This window comes from Fundulus heteroclitus, unplaced genomic scaffold (genome assembly GCF_011125445.2).
Source record: "Fundulus heteroclitus isolate FHET01 unplaced genomic scaffold, MU-UCD_Fhet_4.1 scaffold_36, whole genome shotgun sequence".
Taxonomy (NCBI): Eukaryota; Metazoa; Chordata; class Actinopteri; order Cyprinodontiformes; family Fundulidae; genus Fundulus; species Fundulus heteroclitus.
Window position 1 is genome coordinate 1,125,089 of NW_023396770.1, and position 18,189 is coordinate 1,143,277.

Genomic DNA, 18,189 nt, shown 5'->3' on the forward strand with positions numbered 1-18,189 from the left:
AGCCCAGAACATTAGAGCAGCAGATTCAGCAAAGATCCACCAGCACCTGCTGGTTTGATCCACAATAAAGATAATTCACAGTTCTGTGACGATAAATGATCGACTTCTAAATACGATTTCATCTAAATCTGAAAATTAATATAAAAAGTTAAACAGATTTACTGACTTATGTTAACTGTTACAGTCAAAGTTTTCTGCTGATGGATGGATGGGTCCATCAGCACCTGGTGGTCCTCATCCAGGAGCATCCAGAAGGTGCTCCTGGATGCTCCTCATCACGCTGTTGTTTCCTCCACAGTTCTCCCCCTTCAGTCAGACGGTGCTGGCCTCCTGCTCCTACGACTTCACCGTGCGGTAAGATCTCCTCTCTCTCCATCCAGGCCTCCTCTGATAAAAGCTTCTCTATTTATTGTGCTACGCTACATTAAATATTAAAAGTGTCACCATGGCTCATCAAATAGACCCTGACATCTGATTGGCTAACCTGCTCAGCCTGTCAACCTCAGACCAGTTAGATTTAATTCTAGCAGGGTAAGCCCCGCCCCCTACTGACCAAAGCGCTGTGATTTATAAATAAATGTTTCAATTATTGCTCAGCAGTATTATTCAATAAAACTAAAAGGTTCAATTGTCCATAAATACAGAATTTAATCGACGTATAATTGGTTCAAAATGTCAGCAGCATAGCATAAAATGAATTTGATCCTTCAGCTTTACCTATCAGAGTCGGTGGGTGGGGCTAACAGGACTTTTCTTAAAGCTGATTGGTCAGAATTTGACTTATTGAGCAAGCTGACCAATCAGAAACCAGGGTGTATTTGATGAGCCTCAATGAGAGTTTATCACTGGAAGTATGAAATATTTAAATGCGGAAATATGCCCATTACATACAATAAATGTTATTATTATATAATAAATTATTGACACATCTAAAACTTGAAAATCATGTAAATTTTCCAGTTTTATTTAAAACGCAACGAATATTTGTCTGTTAAATGGTTTTTAGGAAATTTTTATTAATAATAATAAGTTTATTTGACAGGGACAGAGCAAATAAAAAACATTGTTTCAATCTGAAGTGCAGCTGCTGCCGTGTTCATTGGTCATCCAGCTAACATCTGCAGACCAGGATCTCTGTGGAGATCTTCTGCTTCTCATTTAGTCCTGTAGTGAACATGGATCTAAAGGGAGCCGAGTTAATCCTAATCATCATAAGTCCGTGTGAAAACGGCGTGTAGACCTCCGCTTTATCTGCGCTGGTAGTAAAGAGCGTCTAATGCAGTTCAGTTCACTGACAGGAGGACCAGCCAAGCCTCAGCAGATCTTTATGGCTTATATGCAGGAAACACAGGAGCTTTCTCCTCTGCTGTTTTTGTTCTGCGCTCTTTTTTATTTCACGTTTTTATCGGATAATGTGGGAAAAAGGCTCCAACCACGGATAAAAAAACGACTGAAACAAGAAGGTTGGCTGCTGGCTTTAAACGTGTCGCATATGCAGAAAGAGGAGGAGGGAGGGGGAAAATGAAGCTAAGTGATAAATGTGGCAGGAGCTGCTTGTTCATCAAAGCTGGGTTTTATTGTTTTTATTGATCTGGGCTCTGATTGGCTAATTCTGAGTGGTGTCTTCATTATGAGCTGCTTTACACAGACGCCTTCATGCAGTCATGCATCTGCTCTCTTTATCAGGATTGTTCAGTAACACCGTGCACCCCCCCCCTTAACTAAAAATCTAACATCACAGTTTGATCATCAGTTTAACACGAGACCTGGAGAGGCCGGACCTCACCGGCACGTAAACCCAGAGTTCTCAACTCAGACATGAAAAGAGACAAGCAGAGTTTCCTGCTTATGAGTGGATGTTGGTCAGCAGGAGGAGTTGTTGGTTAAACGCTGTAAACATCGATGACTGACTGCTGATCGCCTGATTAACAGGACCGGCATGTCGTCTGCTCTCTTTGCTCAGATTAACCTCTTTAGCATCATATAACTGCTCTTTAATTATTCCTCCATGCTTTGTTTGGTTTCTACTGCATGATGTTTATTTCATTAGAAATCAGCTCATTACACCCTCTGCTGTGCAAACACACCTGCTCAGACCACAGGAAGCTCATAAAAACACAGCAAACACTCAGCAGGAGCAGGCAGGTTCTCCTGCTGCTGATTTCACCGTTTCAGCTGCAAAAAAGACAAAAATCATTTATGCAGAGGAACCAGGGTGTCTCCTCCCTGGATGGAGGGTCGCTGTGATGATAACTCTGGTTTTATCATTCCTTCTCTGGCTCCAGTTTCAAACCTGATTTAAATCCTTTATAGTTTTTAAGTCCCTACTTGTGCGGGCACTTCCTGTTTACCTGAGCTGCTTCACCTTTACCTGCCGTGGCCGGCTCTTAGATCCGCTCACCGTCTCTAAAACGTGGAATTAGCTGCTGCTGGAGGTCTCGCTCCATCTTTGCTCTTTAAAAAAACTCTTTAAAATCTTTTCCTTGGCTTTTAGGACTCGACATCTGTGTCTTAATCGTTTGCCTTCTGTATGTAAACTAATTAAAATGTCCATAGCTCCCATTTATTAAACTAGAGTTGATAATAATGATAGAAAATGTATTTAAAAAAGGAACAAAGTAGTTTTATTGTTTATTCCTGTTCTCTTACATTTGGTCAGCTCTTATGTGGTTTTTAAGTGCTTTAGAAATAAAGTGGTGTAGTTTCCTTGCATTGGACACCTAATGTGTCTCTGGCTGCTGAATGTGATTAAATGTCTTAGTTTCAGACACTTTCTAACATATTCCACATGGTTCCATTTTTTTCTGATGACTTATTTAATATCTGGACTGAAAACAAGACGCATATGTCGGTTTTCTTTGAACGGCGCCTCGTGTTTGGTTTAGATAATTCTGCTCTGCTGTGTTTGTTAACATTAATTTCCTGTTTAATTTTAGCAGTAATGATGATCGGCTCATCGCCCACATAACTACCACTGACAGACTCTCTGCTCACATAGTTTACGTCTCTATTTGTTCTCTGGGCTTTGGCTTTTACTGATTTTGTCCATGAAGCTGTTTCTTCCTGCTGAGACAAAAGATGTTTTATAGTAAAGTCACGTTAATTTATAGTTAATTAGCCCATATTTCTGTACTTGCTTTTCCTGTCAGGCCTGTGCTTGGACTGCTGTTAGGAGCAGAGCATCTTCCCGTCACACTGAAGGAGTTTTATTTAAGGTTGTGCAGACTGTAGCCGCGTCTTTGACCGCTATAAAGGTCTCATTGACACGAAGGACTCGTTTTGTTTTCTCATCTGAATATCTCAAAGATCAAATTTTTACTGGTGAAAAACAGGATTTTAGCTTCAACAAGGCGGCTGGAAACGATAGATGAAGGAAGACGCGTTTCTCAGGTCTTCGTCCAGATTCTCTTCTTCTTCTGTCCCGTTTTGTCTCAGTAGCAGCCAATGGCAGCGCGGCGGCAGACAGGAACGGAGAAAAGTCTGGAGAAAGCAGGAAGTGTTGCTGCTTGGAGGGAAAGAACATCTGTGCATGCAGTAATGGTGTTGACTCAGAAAACTACACCATGATGGGATGTTTTCCTTTAAATAACGCGTCATGTTTGCTTTAGATAAGCCTTTCTCTGCTTCTGTGTGACTTTCTGCTTGTTAGCATTAATTTCCTGTTTAAACTATAAACATAAGCGCCTGCAGGTCGTCATGCAGCCAAACATCTTTAAATATGTGATGGAAATGCTCATTTGTGTTCTCAGCTCTGACCTCCTCTCCTCTCTGACTAAACACCTTTCATATTAACGGCACAAAGGCGACAGGTGAATGGACGGTTCCACGGCATGAAATACAAAAGATGTGAAATAATTAGCTGGAAACTGCAAACAAAGCTTTAGTTTTCCAACCGTGGACCTGGAGACGAGCTGCACAGTCAAACTTCTCCTGCTCCCACTCACCTCATCTAAAAATAATCCTCTCTGAACTACATTCATGCTTTAAATACTACCCCATAACACGACTCTAATAATTACCACAATAATAGTAATTATGTGCTGAAATAGGGTAAAAAGGATTCATGGGAAAATCTTCTAGTTATCCAAATACCAGTTTAATGTCCCTGCAGCCAATCTTTGATCAGAAATTGTAAAATATCTTCCTTTATTAATATTTATGGGGAGATTCAGTGGAGAAGTGAATAAGAGAATAGAAGAGCAGCGTGTAAATATCCATAAAGTCTGTATAGGGGACACTGGGTGGTCCTGTGAAGGCTCAGCTTCTTCAGGCCAAGTCCACAGATCTGTTTCCCAACCATCAGGCAGTGAGCTTCTCCATCAAAGAGTCCTGGTTTCCCTCTTTTCTCGGCTTTTCCTGCATCTGATTCTGACCATGGGGTCAGACCTTCAGAGACCCTGAAGGTCTGAAAACCACGGCTCCCTGCAGAACGAGGACATCAGAACTCATCCAACCATCCAAAGCTCCCCGCCTGGAGGAGCCCAGACCAGGGGCCCCGTCAGGATGGCTGATGTAAGCCTTCTGCCTCTGGAATCCCCCAGAATCCCCTGGAAAAAAGCCCTGGAAGGGTTTCCTGGTCTGGTAGAGGACCAGTTCCCTCCACGTAGTTTAGGAAAAGCTCACAAAGATGGAGGGATGATGTTGGAGTGCTTGGTTAGTTGGTATGGACACATCTAATTAATTTCTGTTATTCGACATAGCAGCAGAATATATGTTATTGAAACCTGACTGTGATGGTCTGATCCCATAAGAAACATCTAAATATTGAAACGTACGTTTATTCACATTGTACGACTACTTGGTGTCTAGTTATAATCTTCAGCATTAAATATAGTTGGAATAAATCAAACCCATGTGCATCGGTGTACAAATGTACAATACCAGAATTTGGACCACAAAGCTTTTTAGAATCAAAATAATGACGTAAATCAGTGGACAGGTTCTGTTGCCATTCTAACGTACCAGAACTTTTAATTCGTATAGGAGACTTGAGTTATGAAGAAAATGGGCCATTTGGTAAACGTGAAAAGCTCCTGAAAACTTTATTAATGTCTAAAACTAAAGAATATTGTTTTAAAGGACAGACACACGTCTATAATTTGATGGCAATTAAACTTTGCCTTCATTAATCGGGACGACTAGCAGAATCTGGAGCTGTGAGCTGAGGTCACCTGGAAGAGGATGGATGGATGGATGATGATGGATGGATGATGGATGGATGATGGATGGATGGATGGATGGATGGATGAACGGATGGATGGATGGATGGATGGATGGATGGATGGATGAACAGATGGATGAGAGTAATCAGCGGTTTCGTCTCTCAGCAGCTTCTCCTAATTCAGTAAACGGGGCAGAACTGCGTTGGTTTAATGTTTTATTGCCTCTGCAATGATTAAGCCTCAGAGAAATGCTGCACTTTAGTGAATGAGGCTGCAGACCTGCTGGTGTTAGCGCCGCATGGGGCCCATCAGGTGGTGTTAGCCCGCATGGGGCCCCCAGGTGGTGTTAGCCCGCATGGGGCCCCCCAGGCGGGTTGGGCCCCCGGCTTCATGGGGACCGGATCCTGTTGTCTCTCATCTAGCTACTAAAATCAGACGATTTCATGAATAAAACATTAACGTCCGTCTTACAGCCTCTCCACCAGTCGTGTATTTTTGTTGCCGCAGGACTTCCTGGTTTAACCGCGTCACAAAGCATTAAAATAAAAAAACGATTCAAAGGATTTGACAGATTTAAAAGGTGAAGTTGTTAAAAAGTTGCTGAGCTAAAGAAAGCAGCGGTGAGCGACGATTTACACCAACAACTCAATCACTCAGTGTACGAAAGCTCTCCGTGTTCCCCAGGCTCTCCTCACTTAGTGGGAACACGCGTGTGTTACTGTGTGTTACTGTGTGTTACTGTGTGTGTGTGTGATTGTGTTACTGTGTGTGTGTTACTGTGTGTGTTACTGTGTGTGTGCTGAGGTCCCGGTATTAATTCAGCCCTAATGGAGCCCATTCAGACCTGCAACCAGCCTCTCTGAAAATGATTTAATTTCATTTGCAAAGTGGATGAGTCTGGAGGGACTGTTTGCTGCGTCAGGACACACACACACACACACACACACACACACACACACTCAGTCACGACCAGGAAGAGCAGCAGTCTTTCAATTAGCCTGATTGGCTGCTGCGGCTGGTTTTTTATTGGCTCTCCTTTCCTCTCCTGCTCCTTTCATCTTTATTTTTCTGGCCTTCGGCGCGTTAGACGGTCGTCTTCCTCCATCGATCCCGCCGTGTCTTCTAAGCAGCGTCCATTCGTCCCTCACACGATCCTCAGCCAGGATAATTTATCATTACTGAGGCAGTAACTAACGTGTTTTTTAAAACAATTCTTCTTGCATAAGAAATGTCCCCCTGTGTCTGGATGTGGACCAATTTTAGAGACCCTAATGAAAAAAGCTTTTGGACAAACAGTCATGGACAAAGTTGTTAGCACGCCTCTGTTAATGACAGAAAACCCACAATGGTCACTGAACTAGGTTGAAACTGACAAAAGTAACAATGAATAAAAAATGTACTGAAAATTAAGCAATAAAATCAGGTTTAAAAACCAAACTAATGAACCAGGGCTGGACATTAATGATGGTACCTGGAACCTTCAGTCCAACAGGTTCTGTACCTGTCCTCAGGTGTTCTGGTCCGCTCCTGGAAAGCAAACGGTCAGAACCGTCGTGGTTCTGAACCGTCGTGGTTCTGAACCGCCGTGGTTCTGGCTGGGGGTTCTGGGTTCAGTACGCTGCTGGAAGACTCATGAGCTCCAAGCGTTCTGACACCAGAAGCACATTTCCCTCCAGAGCGCCTTGATCGTCCTGTGATTTCACCAAACCCTGCAGATCTGAGCCCCCCAGGTGGTCCAGATGCAGCAGAGCGGCACCAGAACAGAACCAGAACATGTTCCACAGCAGGAGCAGGGTTCTCCTCTAGGTCTGTCAACATGGAGCTGATTATGGCCAAAAAGCTCCAGTTCTGTCTCATCTGTCCACAAGCTTTGTGGCTTTACAGGATGCATTGTGGGAAATTCCCGTCTTGCTTTTTATGATCTACTTTCATCAGTTAGTCGGTACTTCCTAAAGCGGAGATTGCTGTTTTCTGCCTGAGCTCTTTCCCTTCCTTTGCTGACATGGAAACGTTTTTCCTGCTGAGCTCACTGGGCACCTGTTTTCTCCTGGCACTTAACGAGTCCTGTTAATTAACTCACCTGGTGCCTTCCCGTCTGCAGGACGGTGTCCTGCAGGTCCATGAAAAGTTAACGGCATGTTTTAGGAATTACCGGCTTGGAAGGTCGCCTGGAAGCTCTGGGCAATGACATCAGCGCGTCAATGACTGAATGTAGAATAAAGCACTTTGAGGTCCTCAGGACTCTAAAGCTCTAAACAAGTCCAGGACATTTACCATTAAAACAATCTAAATATGTAACAAATGTATTTTCTATGTCTCTCCTTTGACGGCGGATGTTTTGTGTGTTCAGGTTTTGGGACTTCGGTGGAAGCCGGCCTCTCCTGGACACCGTGGAGCATCATTCAGAGTTTGTCTGTGGCTTGGACTTCAACCTCCACATCCCCCACCAGGTGAGACGACACCTGTGCTGGGCAGAGGGATCCATGCGCTTCCTGTCTGGAGACGTTTGGTTTAGAAAGTCTGAATTAGCCAGAGTTAGCTTTTTATGGCGTCCCCCTGCAGCGCTGAAGAGTTAGCAGCAGCGTCGCATCTTCCTCTTTATTCAGACTAACCTCCTGTTTCCTGCTGCAGGTCCCTTTAAAATTATACAGCGCTCATCTTCATTTACAATAATCACTGGTGCTCCTCACCTAACCTTCATATCACAATCCCTTCCTCATCCCACGTCTGCTCTTCCTCATCATCTAGCCTTTATGACCCTGGTTCATCCCACTCATCCTCCTTTATGACCATGGTATGCCATTTATCTCGTTGAGTTTATCCCACTCATCATTTTTTAACATCCCTTTTCTCCAGCTTATCGCTGTCATCCCTATTAAGACCCATGGTTTGTACTCTTCTTCTCACTCCCATTCCATCCCAGTCATCCTCCTCATCCTCGTCTCTGACGTCTTCATTTCCACGGTCTCCACTCTAACCATACCGAATCTTTATTTATAAAGCATTTAAAAGCAAACAAAGTGCTGTCCATCGCTACAAACTAAAACATGTCCATTAAAAACAAAAATATAAAGATAATGCATAAAAACACTTAAAAGAAGCAATAAAAACGATTTAAAAAGAAAACTAAGCCTCGCTAGAAGTGGATAACTTTCTCTGTTATCAGAAAGCTGTTTCCTGATTGGTTGTCCTCCTGAAACATCATTAGTGACCAGAAGATGATCATTTATCTGTTGGCCTTCAGCCGCTTTTTGGAAGTTTCAACCTTTTCCAAGTCGGTCAAATGATGCTGCAAAAACTGACCTGAAGATTTCCTCTCAGTTTGATTTCTTTATTGCCGTGAAAAGAACTAAATGCTTCAGATGTTTGGGATCATGAGGAGGTTCTCTGATGGGGGAGCATCCCCTCCTGTCAGCGCTCCACTCATCACATAACAGCCCAAAGAGGGAGGGTGTGTTGCTTCTTGAATTAGGGTCATCCATCTCTGTGTCTGCAGCGCTCACAGTTACCCCCCCCCCCCCCCCCCCCCCCCCCAGCCTAACGCCGGGCTGCAGTCAGACGTGTCGGCGTGGAGAGGCAGCGAGTCGTAAAAGGCCAGCGGTGTCAGATTGAGTTTCTGGGGCTTATTCAGGCAGTCAGAGTCTGTTCATGTTCACTTCTGGAGAATAAGTTCAGCTCAGAGTCGCTGGGAGGACGATTCTGGACCCGTCCGGGTCCGGAGGAGCCGGTTCAGGTCCAGCTGCAGCCTCGGCTGAGAGAAGGAGTCACCTGATGGTGTCCAGGTGTGCGAAAAAGAAAGTATCTTTCTCTAAACGAAGGCTGAGTTGTTTCCTGCTTGTTGGTTTTGCTCCAATTAAGGATGTAAAAATGTTGTTTTACTGCAATTAATCACAGTTTAAAAATAGAAAACGATGGAAAATAGAGAACCCTGTTCCTTCCAACGAGTATTTTTCTTAGTATCAGTATTGTATGTTTTTAAATTCATTCTTCAAACAACTTGGTCATTTTTCTTTGAGAAGAAATCAAGCCAACAATTAACTTTTATTTCTATTATTTAAAAAAATTATTTAATCCAACGCGGCTGCAGGGAGAAGATTATTGGGTCCTTCAGGAACCCCTGAAGAACCTTTAAAACGTTCTCTAGTCTCCTGAGAGTGACTCTGTGACTCTCTCAGCGTTTCACGTCTTCTCATTGGTCGGTTTTACCTTTAATCAGTGAATCAGGTGCAGTTAGCATCTTACCTGCAGTAGATGCCACCGTGCATTTGGTCAGTCCAGTTGGGTTCTGGACTCTGACTGTAGATGAGCCGCTCCTCCATCATGGTTCCTCCATCATGGTCCATCATCTCTGGTTCTTCCTCCAGGTCCAGCTCTGCTAGCCTCAGTCCTGCTGCCATCTTGGTTCTTGGTTCTGCCATCTTGGTTCTTGGTTCTGGCATCTTGGTTCTTTCTCCTTCAACCTTCCAGCAGCCAGACCGGTTCAGGGTCATGACGTTTAATCTCTAACCTGCTGACGGACTCTGCAGAGATGTTTTCCAGCTGTTCATGAACGTTTCTCCAGCACTGAGCTGTGAATGAATCATAGTTTCTGCTTCAGAGCTGCGACCTTTACAGCAGAACGCTCGTTAGCTGGCAGCAGCGCTGATAACGTGTTGAGAGAACGGTCTTTTTTAATTAGTGTTTCTCTTTCTTTACCTTCTAATTATTGTGAGACATCAAACAGCACCTCCAGCTTTGAACTTCTTACCTTTCCAGCCGTTTCTCTCCCCCCCCCCCCCCCCCCCCCCTCTCTGTCGGCGCGCCTCGCTCCGTGTTCTCGTACTCTGCTGCAGCCTTGGCAGCCTCCGCTTTATGGCCGCTTGTTAAATTAATTAAAGAAGGGCATTCCTCTTCTCTGAGGCTGAGTCATGCTCCACCGCGCTGCTTACTCATGTCCTGGGAGCTCGTTTAGCTCGTTAACCCGTTCAGAGATAGGAGGGAAACCCAGCTGGTGAGTTCAGTTCAGTTCATTTCTAAAGCGCTAAAATCACATTAAATCCTCGTAAAACCTCGTTCAAACACGATCAACAGCGTTCTCTGATTGGTCCATTTGGGCTTTGACGTTGTGGGTCACCATGATCTTCATCTGTCCTCTCCTGGAGCGGGACGGCGAGCATCGCCTCAAGGTGACCGCCCAGTTTGCCCTTCTTATGGAAATACACTATATATATTATAGTATATAAATAATAAACTGGCTGCGTTGCTCCGGATACGTGTGGGGGTGCATGGTTCTGGTGGAGAAATGGGGGGTGCAGTTGGTATTATAGATTCAAATGTGGGTTTTCCAGGTGTGGGGCGTGTTTCTACGGCTACTGGAATAACCAGCCGATTTCTAGATGGACAAATCATTTAGAGAAACTTGCAGCTATAAATCTGTTTGATCCCACAAAGGTTCTGGAGAATCCTCTGCAGATCCTCAGGGACCGTCGCAGACCCACTGCCTCTGGTTCTCTACGCAGACGCCATCCTTCTATTCCTCACGTCTTCTGAATGAGACGTTTTGCTGATGCTCTGATGTGTCGACGTTTTTCTGGCTAGCTCAGCCTGATAGATGCTGCTCGGCGTTTGACTTCCTCAGGCTTCTTCTGTGGTTTCCAGTCTTTAAATACTGATCCAAACCTCAGGTCACAGGGCTAGAAAATTACATTTAAGATTTAGATTCCTTTGCATTAAATAGAAGCCAAAGAGTTAACCCTCAGATTTAATATAACTTCACGTTAATTTGGATGAAATTATCCAGAAACCAGGCAAACCGGACCTCTCTGGTAACGGAGCCTCAGTCGGTGACTTTCATTCTGAGTTTAGTTCATCTTTACTCTCCTGTTAAAAAACCATCGGTATCTTAGAAGTTCCAGCTGGATTGTTGTAATAACTGTGAATATAAGAGGCTCTCTACAGTCTAACCCTTGAGTTTCTCCCGAGGACCTGGGAGCCGTTTTTCACCCAAAGCAAACATTTTAATATCTCACACTGATCAAGTAAGGCAGTTTAAGACTTTAATGTTTTCTCAGACTGCGGCCGAGGTTTTTAACATTTTAATTTAGTACAGAGAAAAAGTCCAGAGATGAGGTTTTATACTTCTGACCTTCCCCAGCTTCACTCTTCAACCAAACTCAGAATCAGTTCTACGATGTGAAAGTTAGCGCCACCAAACTTTCATGGTAGTTATACAGTAAAAAATAAAGAACCTTATGTTCTGATAAGGAGGTTGCAGGTGAATATGACAAATATGAGTTCTTCCATTGGATGGTAGCCCAGGGTGGCCATAGACTGAACCATTTACTCAGAAAAGGCTTGTAAATGTTACATATTTAATTTAATTCTAGTCATACACAGGAACACATGGTGGCCCCGACCAGGACGTCATGAGGGACATTTCTGTTCATAAAGCTACATTTATGCTTTGACATCTTATGAACAGACGCAGCGGTACCGTTGCTGTCCCTCGGGTCCATCAGCATGTTTTCTGATAGGGTCATTATAAATAACCCATTTTATCCTAGAACGAAAACCACACAACACAAGTTTAGACTGTTCTATAGAAGAGGATTATCCCAAACGGAGAACTTTTACTCCCTGACAGTCTGGGCCGTCTCTCTCTTTCTGCCTTTATTGTCACACATCAAAGAAATGTCAGGAGGATTCAGGAGTTTACAACATGGGGGATGAAAAACACAGAAGGGAGCAAGTTTTATTGTGGGTGGTGATCAGTCACCAGCTTCATGCACCTCTGGATAAGGAAGACATTCCTTCTCTGGGAGAACCATTTGTTCTTCCTGTCTAAGGTTAAAAACAACAGAACCTTCCTGAAAGCAAACTCTTAAAACAAGCCAAATACCTGTAACTTGATAAAAATAAAATGATTACATTCATATTTCTCCAACATTTTCAGGAAATAGCCACATCCCCACAAAGCGTAACAATAGTTTTCTTCTTCATTGTTTTCAGTATCTTCAGGTTACAGTTTATGTTTCTAAATGTTTCCTGTTTGCAGAAGAAGCTCCACAGTCACAAACAGTAAAATATAAAAGCCATTTTATTACAGAAGTAAAACAAAGACCGGTGTTTTACTGAAACACTAGAACAATAAATAATAAGTTTGCTGCTGCAGTTAGACTGAATCAGCTTCCATCAGACGCAGCATGATTAAAGGTTTCATTGAACGTTCTCTGATGAAAGCTGCCAGGCTCCATCAGAACGTCTCTTTCATGCAAATGGACTCATCGTGAGGAGCTGTGGTGAAAACACAGGAACCGTTCTGGGGAGCACAAACCCGCCTATCATCATCATCATCAGGTGGGACGCTTTGATGTGTCCGTCCCTCCTGAGGGTCCACACGTCACCTGCAGCAGCGACGTCGCCCTCAGAACATGAGATCGTCTGTTTTCATGCCGGTCGGTTCTGGTGAGCAGAACAATAACCCAGATAAAGATCACAACCTGGCTTTTAGCCCCAGGCAGCATCTGTCCGCTGAGCGCCACTCACAGCTGCTTTATTATGGCTTTTTAGAGAGGAGGGCACACTTAAACTGAGAGGAAACACTTTCTAACACAATAGTCAATAAAAAACTCACTTTTAAAGGTAAATTTGTCATTTCAAAAACGTAAAGCATGAATTTAAGCCTCGAAGGTTTGAAAACTGTACACTGCTGCAAAAATATCTCTATTTTCTCCAGGTTTTCTGTCTCATTCAGATGTTTCAGATTATCAAACAAATGTTAATATCAGAAAAAAATGAGATGAGTAATTTCAAGAAGCAGCTTTTTTCAGATGATTGGGCCATTTATTAAAAGAATAAAAGCTCCCAACAAGCTCAGCCCCTGTGAACAAGTCATTACCCCTGAAACATAAGAATTCAATTAATTTTATGTTTATAGCACCAACACAGATCCATGGCTGTTCTGTTCATTACCTTTTCATTAACTATATTGAATTCAGCTTATTCATATAGCTCCAATTCACATCGCATCATCTCCAGGCTCTTTCTAAAGTCAGCCTCCATCAGATCCTCCAGGTTGGTGAGAAAGTTTCCTCTCTAAGGAAACCCAGCAGGTTGCATCAAGTCTCTCCAAGCAGCATTCACTCCTCCTGAAAGAGCGTAGAGCCACAGTGGACAGTCGTCTGCATTGTTGATGGCTTTGCAGCAATCCCTCATACTGAGCATGCATGAAGCGACAGTGGAGAGGAAAACTCCCCTTTAACAGGGAGGAGAACCTCCAGCAGAACCAGAACCAGGCTCAGTGTGAACGCTCATCTGCCTCCACCCACTGGGGCTTAGAGAAGACAGAGCAGAGACACAGAAAGCACAGAAGCTCACATTGACCCAGGAGTACTTTCTATGTTAGAGAAGACAGAGCAGAGACACAGAAAGCTCAGAAGCTCACATTGACCCAGGAATACTTTCTATGTCAGCAGAAAGTAAAAAGCTTCACCTGGGAGAGAAACTCTGATCCGGTTTCCAGGTCCAGAGGATGAACGAGAGCTCAGACAGTAAATGTTCTGGACCAACTGGACCAGCCTGTGCCCCCCCCCCCCCCCCCCCCCCCCAGCATCCAGTAACAGGTAGAGAGTCTCTAACGTCACCACGGAGGACCTGCGGCCCACTCCGCTGTGCAGAACTGAAGGCTTTCCAGCACTAACGGCCCACAGTATGGGGTCCTGCCACAGTACCTCAGTTTGACACAGGTCCAGACTTTGACTAGGCCACTCCAGAACCTTGATCTTAGTGCGTTGAGTCCTTCAGAGGTGGACTGGCTCTCCTTCAGGATGTTCTGCTGTAGTGCAGAACTCAGAACTCATGTTTCCATCAGTTACATCAACCCGTCCAGGTTCTGAAGCAGCCCAGCAGAACCAGACCATCACTCTGCCACCACCGTGCTCCACTGCAGGTATGATGTTCTGGTTCTGAAATGCTGGGCGAGTTCTGCTGGGAGGCACGCCTTCCTCAAAGGTCCACTCCAGTCTCTTCAGTTTTCCCAGAAGTCTCTGCGATCAGGACAATGTGAGACGGGCCTTAGCAGCAGTTAAAGGTTCTGGCTCGTTCCAGATGTTCTGGAGTCACCTCGGTGCTCGTTAGTTCACGGATCGTTAGTGTGAGGGTTCTGCCGGCCGCTGTGTGTTGGCTGAACCGGATCAGCATCAGTTTCTGTCTTTGTCTGTTATGAGCGGACCGACCAGAATCAGGTTCTGATCCGGCCAAACGGGTCGGTTCTGCTCTGAACGTCTCTCTGTTGGGTCGAGGTGTTGCGGGGCGTCGGTGACCGGTTCTGTTTGGTTCTGCAGGTGGTGGACTGCTCCTGGGACGAGACGGTGAAGATCTACTCGCCTGCCTGCCTGACGGCCGCAGCACGCTCTGCAGCTTCCTGACACACAGAGAGGCTCCTCAGGCCGGTTCTGGGCCGACTGAACCGGGTCTGGACCTCTGAGTCCGTCTGTCCCACCGAACAACAGAGATGTGAAAATCAGATCTAATGAGCTTCTGCTGTGCAGTGAAGGTCTGTTCAGGTTGTAATTAATATTTGCTGAATCAGCCAATCATCTCTGAGGGACGTTTCGGATCAGAACCTGGAAACTCTTTGGGTTTAGCTGCTTTACGCCGTTATCCATTTAAATAAACGCTGACTCAGCAAAGTTTATTTACTACATTTATTCAGCTGTATATAATAAATAAATGTTGGTTTTAACATGATGGTGCCACCGTTATTGGATCCTTTACCCTCCTTTCAGCCAATAAGACGACCTTTAGTCTTCTTCTGGCTCCAATACGGAAACATTTGAACTCAGGATGTCGTTGCAGAATCATGACTTTTTGCAGGAAACCAGAATCGTAATCAAGTTTATTGCCAAGTAGCTTTGCACTTACAGCGAATTTGACCTGGTGTTGATGATGCAGAGAAAAAAAAAAAATAAAAAATAAAAAAAAAAAATAAAAAAAAAATAAATATATATATATATATATATATATATATATACAGAGTGCTGTATATGCTATATACAGAATATATATCAAAACAGATGTATGTACCTAATCTAGAGCTAAATACACAGTAGATCTACTAAATTACACAGTAAACTCGTGTCAAACATAAAAAAGCAACATCAGACCTCCAGGTGTGAGGAGATCCAGCACTAAGCTGAGTCCAGTTCCTATTTTTGCTGAGGTCAGCAGAACCCTGACCCGGGCCTGAATCGTCTCCCCGCCTGCCGGTCATGTGACGAAGACGGGTTCTGCAGCATCCGGACCTCTTCATCAACAGAACCTCCAGTTTGCTTCAGTAAACACGAGGCGGTTCCCCTCAGATAACTGAGTGTGGAACATAAGAAGGTTCTCCAGCAGCGGAACGTTTTCATTCCTGGATCAGAGTTCTGCTTTGGTTCTGCCTCTCGTGGGCCTGCAGACCCGGTCCAAACGGGCCACTCTGCTTCTCTCCATCACCTGCTGACGACTCATGAGCCAATAAGGGGATCTGGGAGGAGACAGAACCTGGAGGCTGGGCTCAGGCAGGACAGACCGGGTCAGAACTTTCATACTTTTAAGTAGAAACTGCCAGAACTAAACGCAGAGTTAAAATCCATAAAAGGAAATGTTTGTTTAATATTACAGCAAATTAACTTCTGGAGCAAAACGGACCATCAGGAACGTTTAGGAACCAGAACGTTTAGTCGGTATTTACAGAATGAGGAAAAGATCCAGATAGAAACCAACCAGGTCGGCACAAACCGGGAGGAAATCTGCCTTTAAAATGCAAAAATAACAATAAACTATTTTTATTAATCATTCTTTTTATTAGTTGCAGCCTTTTTACATCATATATTTCAATCCTTTAAAGTTTGCTTACTTTTTAGTGTGTTTTTATATAATCGTATTATTCTTTTTTTATGTTATTTATTTTTTTTGTTTTAATAGTTTTTTCTGGATTCTGTTTCATATTATTGTATTTTTATTGTAAATATTTCAGATCACTTTAAATCTTTTGTTTATCTTGCTGTTCTCATTTTATTTGAACTATTTTTTCAGGGTTTTGCTTCTATAAGCGCCGTATCTAAACATGTTTAAATTTAGTTTTTATTTGTTTGAGTTTTAATTTTGAACTGTTTGATTTTTAATTCCTAGATGAAACGCAGTTTTAACCTAAACTTTGTTTATTTCACTGTAATGACAGTGAAATGTATTATTTGTGTTGTATTTTTTCTTAATGTCATTTTATTATTTTAATTAATTTCATGTCAGCTGTCATTCAGATTTAATATTTTTTCATGGTGTTTTTTATTAATCTCCTTATCATTGAGCTAACCAGGAAATGTTTTTAACGTCACATTTTGCATGTGAGAGTTTTTGCATTTCTACGACAACGTTAAAGCAACATGTTGGGTTTTACACTGCAAAAACGGAACTAAAAATAAGTTAAATGTTCTTAAAATGAGTGTATTTGTCCTTGATTTAAGCAGGTAAATAAGATGATTTGCCAATAGAATAAGATTTTTGCACTTAAAATAGGAACAATTCATCTCCATCATCTTATTTCAAGTGCAGGATGTCTAATTATTTTATTTTAGGTATCAAAATACTCACTCCATTGGCAGATGATCTTATTTACCTGCTCAAATCAAGGATAAATACTAGGGCCGGGCAAGTTAACGCGTTAATTTCGCGTTAATTCATTAGACTATTAACGGCGATATTTATTTTATCGCGCATTAACGCATGTTGCTGACATGCTTTCAGTCAGTGTCAGTCAGCATGCGCGCTGACTGCAGCGTGCTGTCACAGCAGCACTCCCGCTCCCCCTCCCCTCTCCTACATGGCTCAGCGGCGCCAGCCAATCAGCACGCAGGCTCAGCCTGGCCCGCCCACTCAGCTCTCACACAAACTTAACACACAAACAGCTGAGAGAGACCGCAGCAGCGAAAAAACATGAACAGGGGAAGTAGCACCGTTTGGCTTCATTTTAATACCGTAAATGAAATCAAGCTGTATGTTTTGTAAAAAGCCGGTTCATTTCAGTGGAAACACAACAAATTTATCTAAGCACGTGAAAAAACATGAGCAAGAAAACGTCGAGCCACAGAAACGGAGAGAGGAGACGAAACTTCTGTCATTGCCCCGACAGACCCACAGACGTCTCTGACTGAGGCGTTTCAGTCCTCCAGGGAACATCCAGGTAGATCAGTGGTCATCTTCAGCAGCAGTTCATGTTAACTTTCAAAGTAGATATTATCTATCATATGTTACTGGAGCCCACACAGAAAATGTAATTAAGACCTTGAAAGAACCCTGTACATATATTAAAAAGTGTTGTTTAAGATAAGATAACATTAGCTAATCCTTTTTTATCCCACGACGGGGAAATTTATAGGATTAAAGCGACAGGCAGGTGCACACAACACAGACAAAATTACATAAGGATTGAAAGATATAAGAGGTGGATTAGCGAAAAAACACTGAACATAACATTATTGTTATTATTATTATTATTATTATTATTATTTAATTGTAATAATAAAATAAAAACCACAAAACCCAAAAGGTCAAAAAAGGCCATATTTCGGCTGCAGTGCTTGCTGTTCTCTGATGAAGAAAAGATCAACTAGTGCACTAAATTCAATAGATGGGTTGAAAATAGAACATTAAAATAAAAGTGCTCTTTACACTACTTTTGAATTCATTCTTGGAGTTTGCGCATACAATGCGATTAATCATGATTAATCGGGCAAATTATGCGATTAATCGCGATTAAAAATTTTAATCGTTGCCCAGCCCTAATAAATACATTAACTTTAAGAACAATTTACTCATTTTTAGATCCGTTTTTGCAGTGTACAGAGCAGTTAAGTTGCATGAAACCATTTTGAAGCAACTTATCATGACAGTGCTGAAGGTTAAACAGCTGATGAAGCAGTTTGTGAGGTTCTGGAGAGGAGCAGCTCCTGATGGTTGGGATCAGAGAAGCTGTGAGGAACGTGTGGCTGCAGACCCTGAGGAGAACGTC

General features: G+C 43.1%; 1 protein-coding gene across 1 annotated transcript in view; it reads left to right on the forward strand.

The window, feature by feature from the left end:
• Positions 1-14,886, forward strand: part of pex7 (peroxisomal biogenesis factor 7) — a 30,978-nt gene extending 16,092 nt beyond the window's left edge. The window contains exons 9-11 of the mRNA XM_021322496.2: positions 299-354; positions 7,513-7,612; positions 14,483-14,886. Of these exons, the coding sequence (XP_021178171.1) occupies positions 299-354; positions 7,513-7,612; positions 14,483-14,566 (240 nt within the window). The 3' untranslated portion in view covers positions 14,567-14,886. The remainder of the gene's footprint in view (positions 1-298; positions 355-7,512; positions 7,613-14,482) is intronic.
• The last annotated feature ends 3,303 nt before the right edge of the window (positions 14,887-18,189 follow it).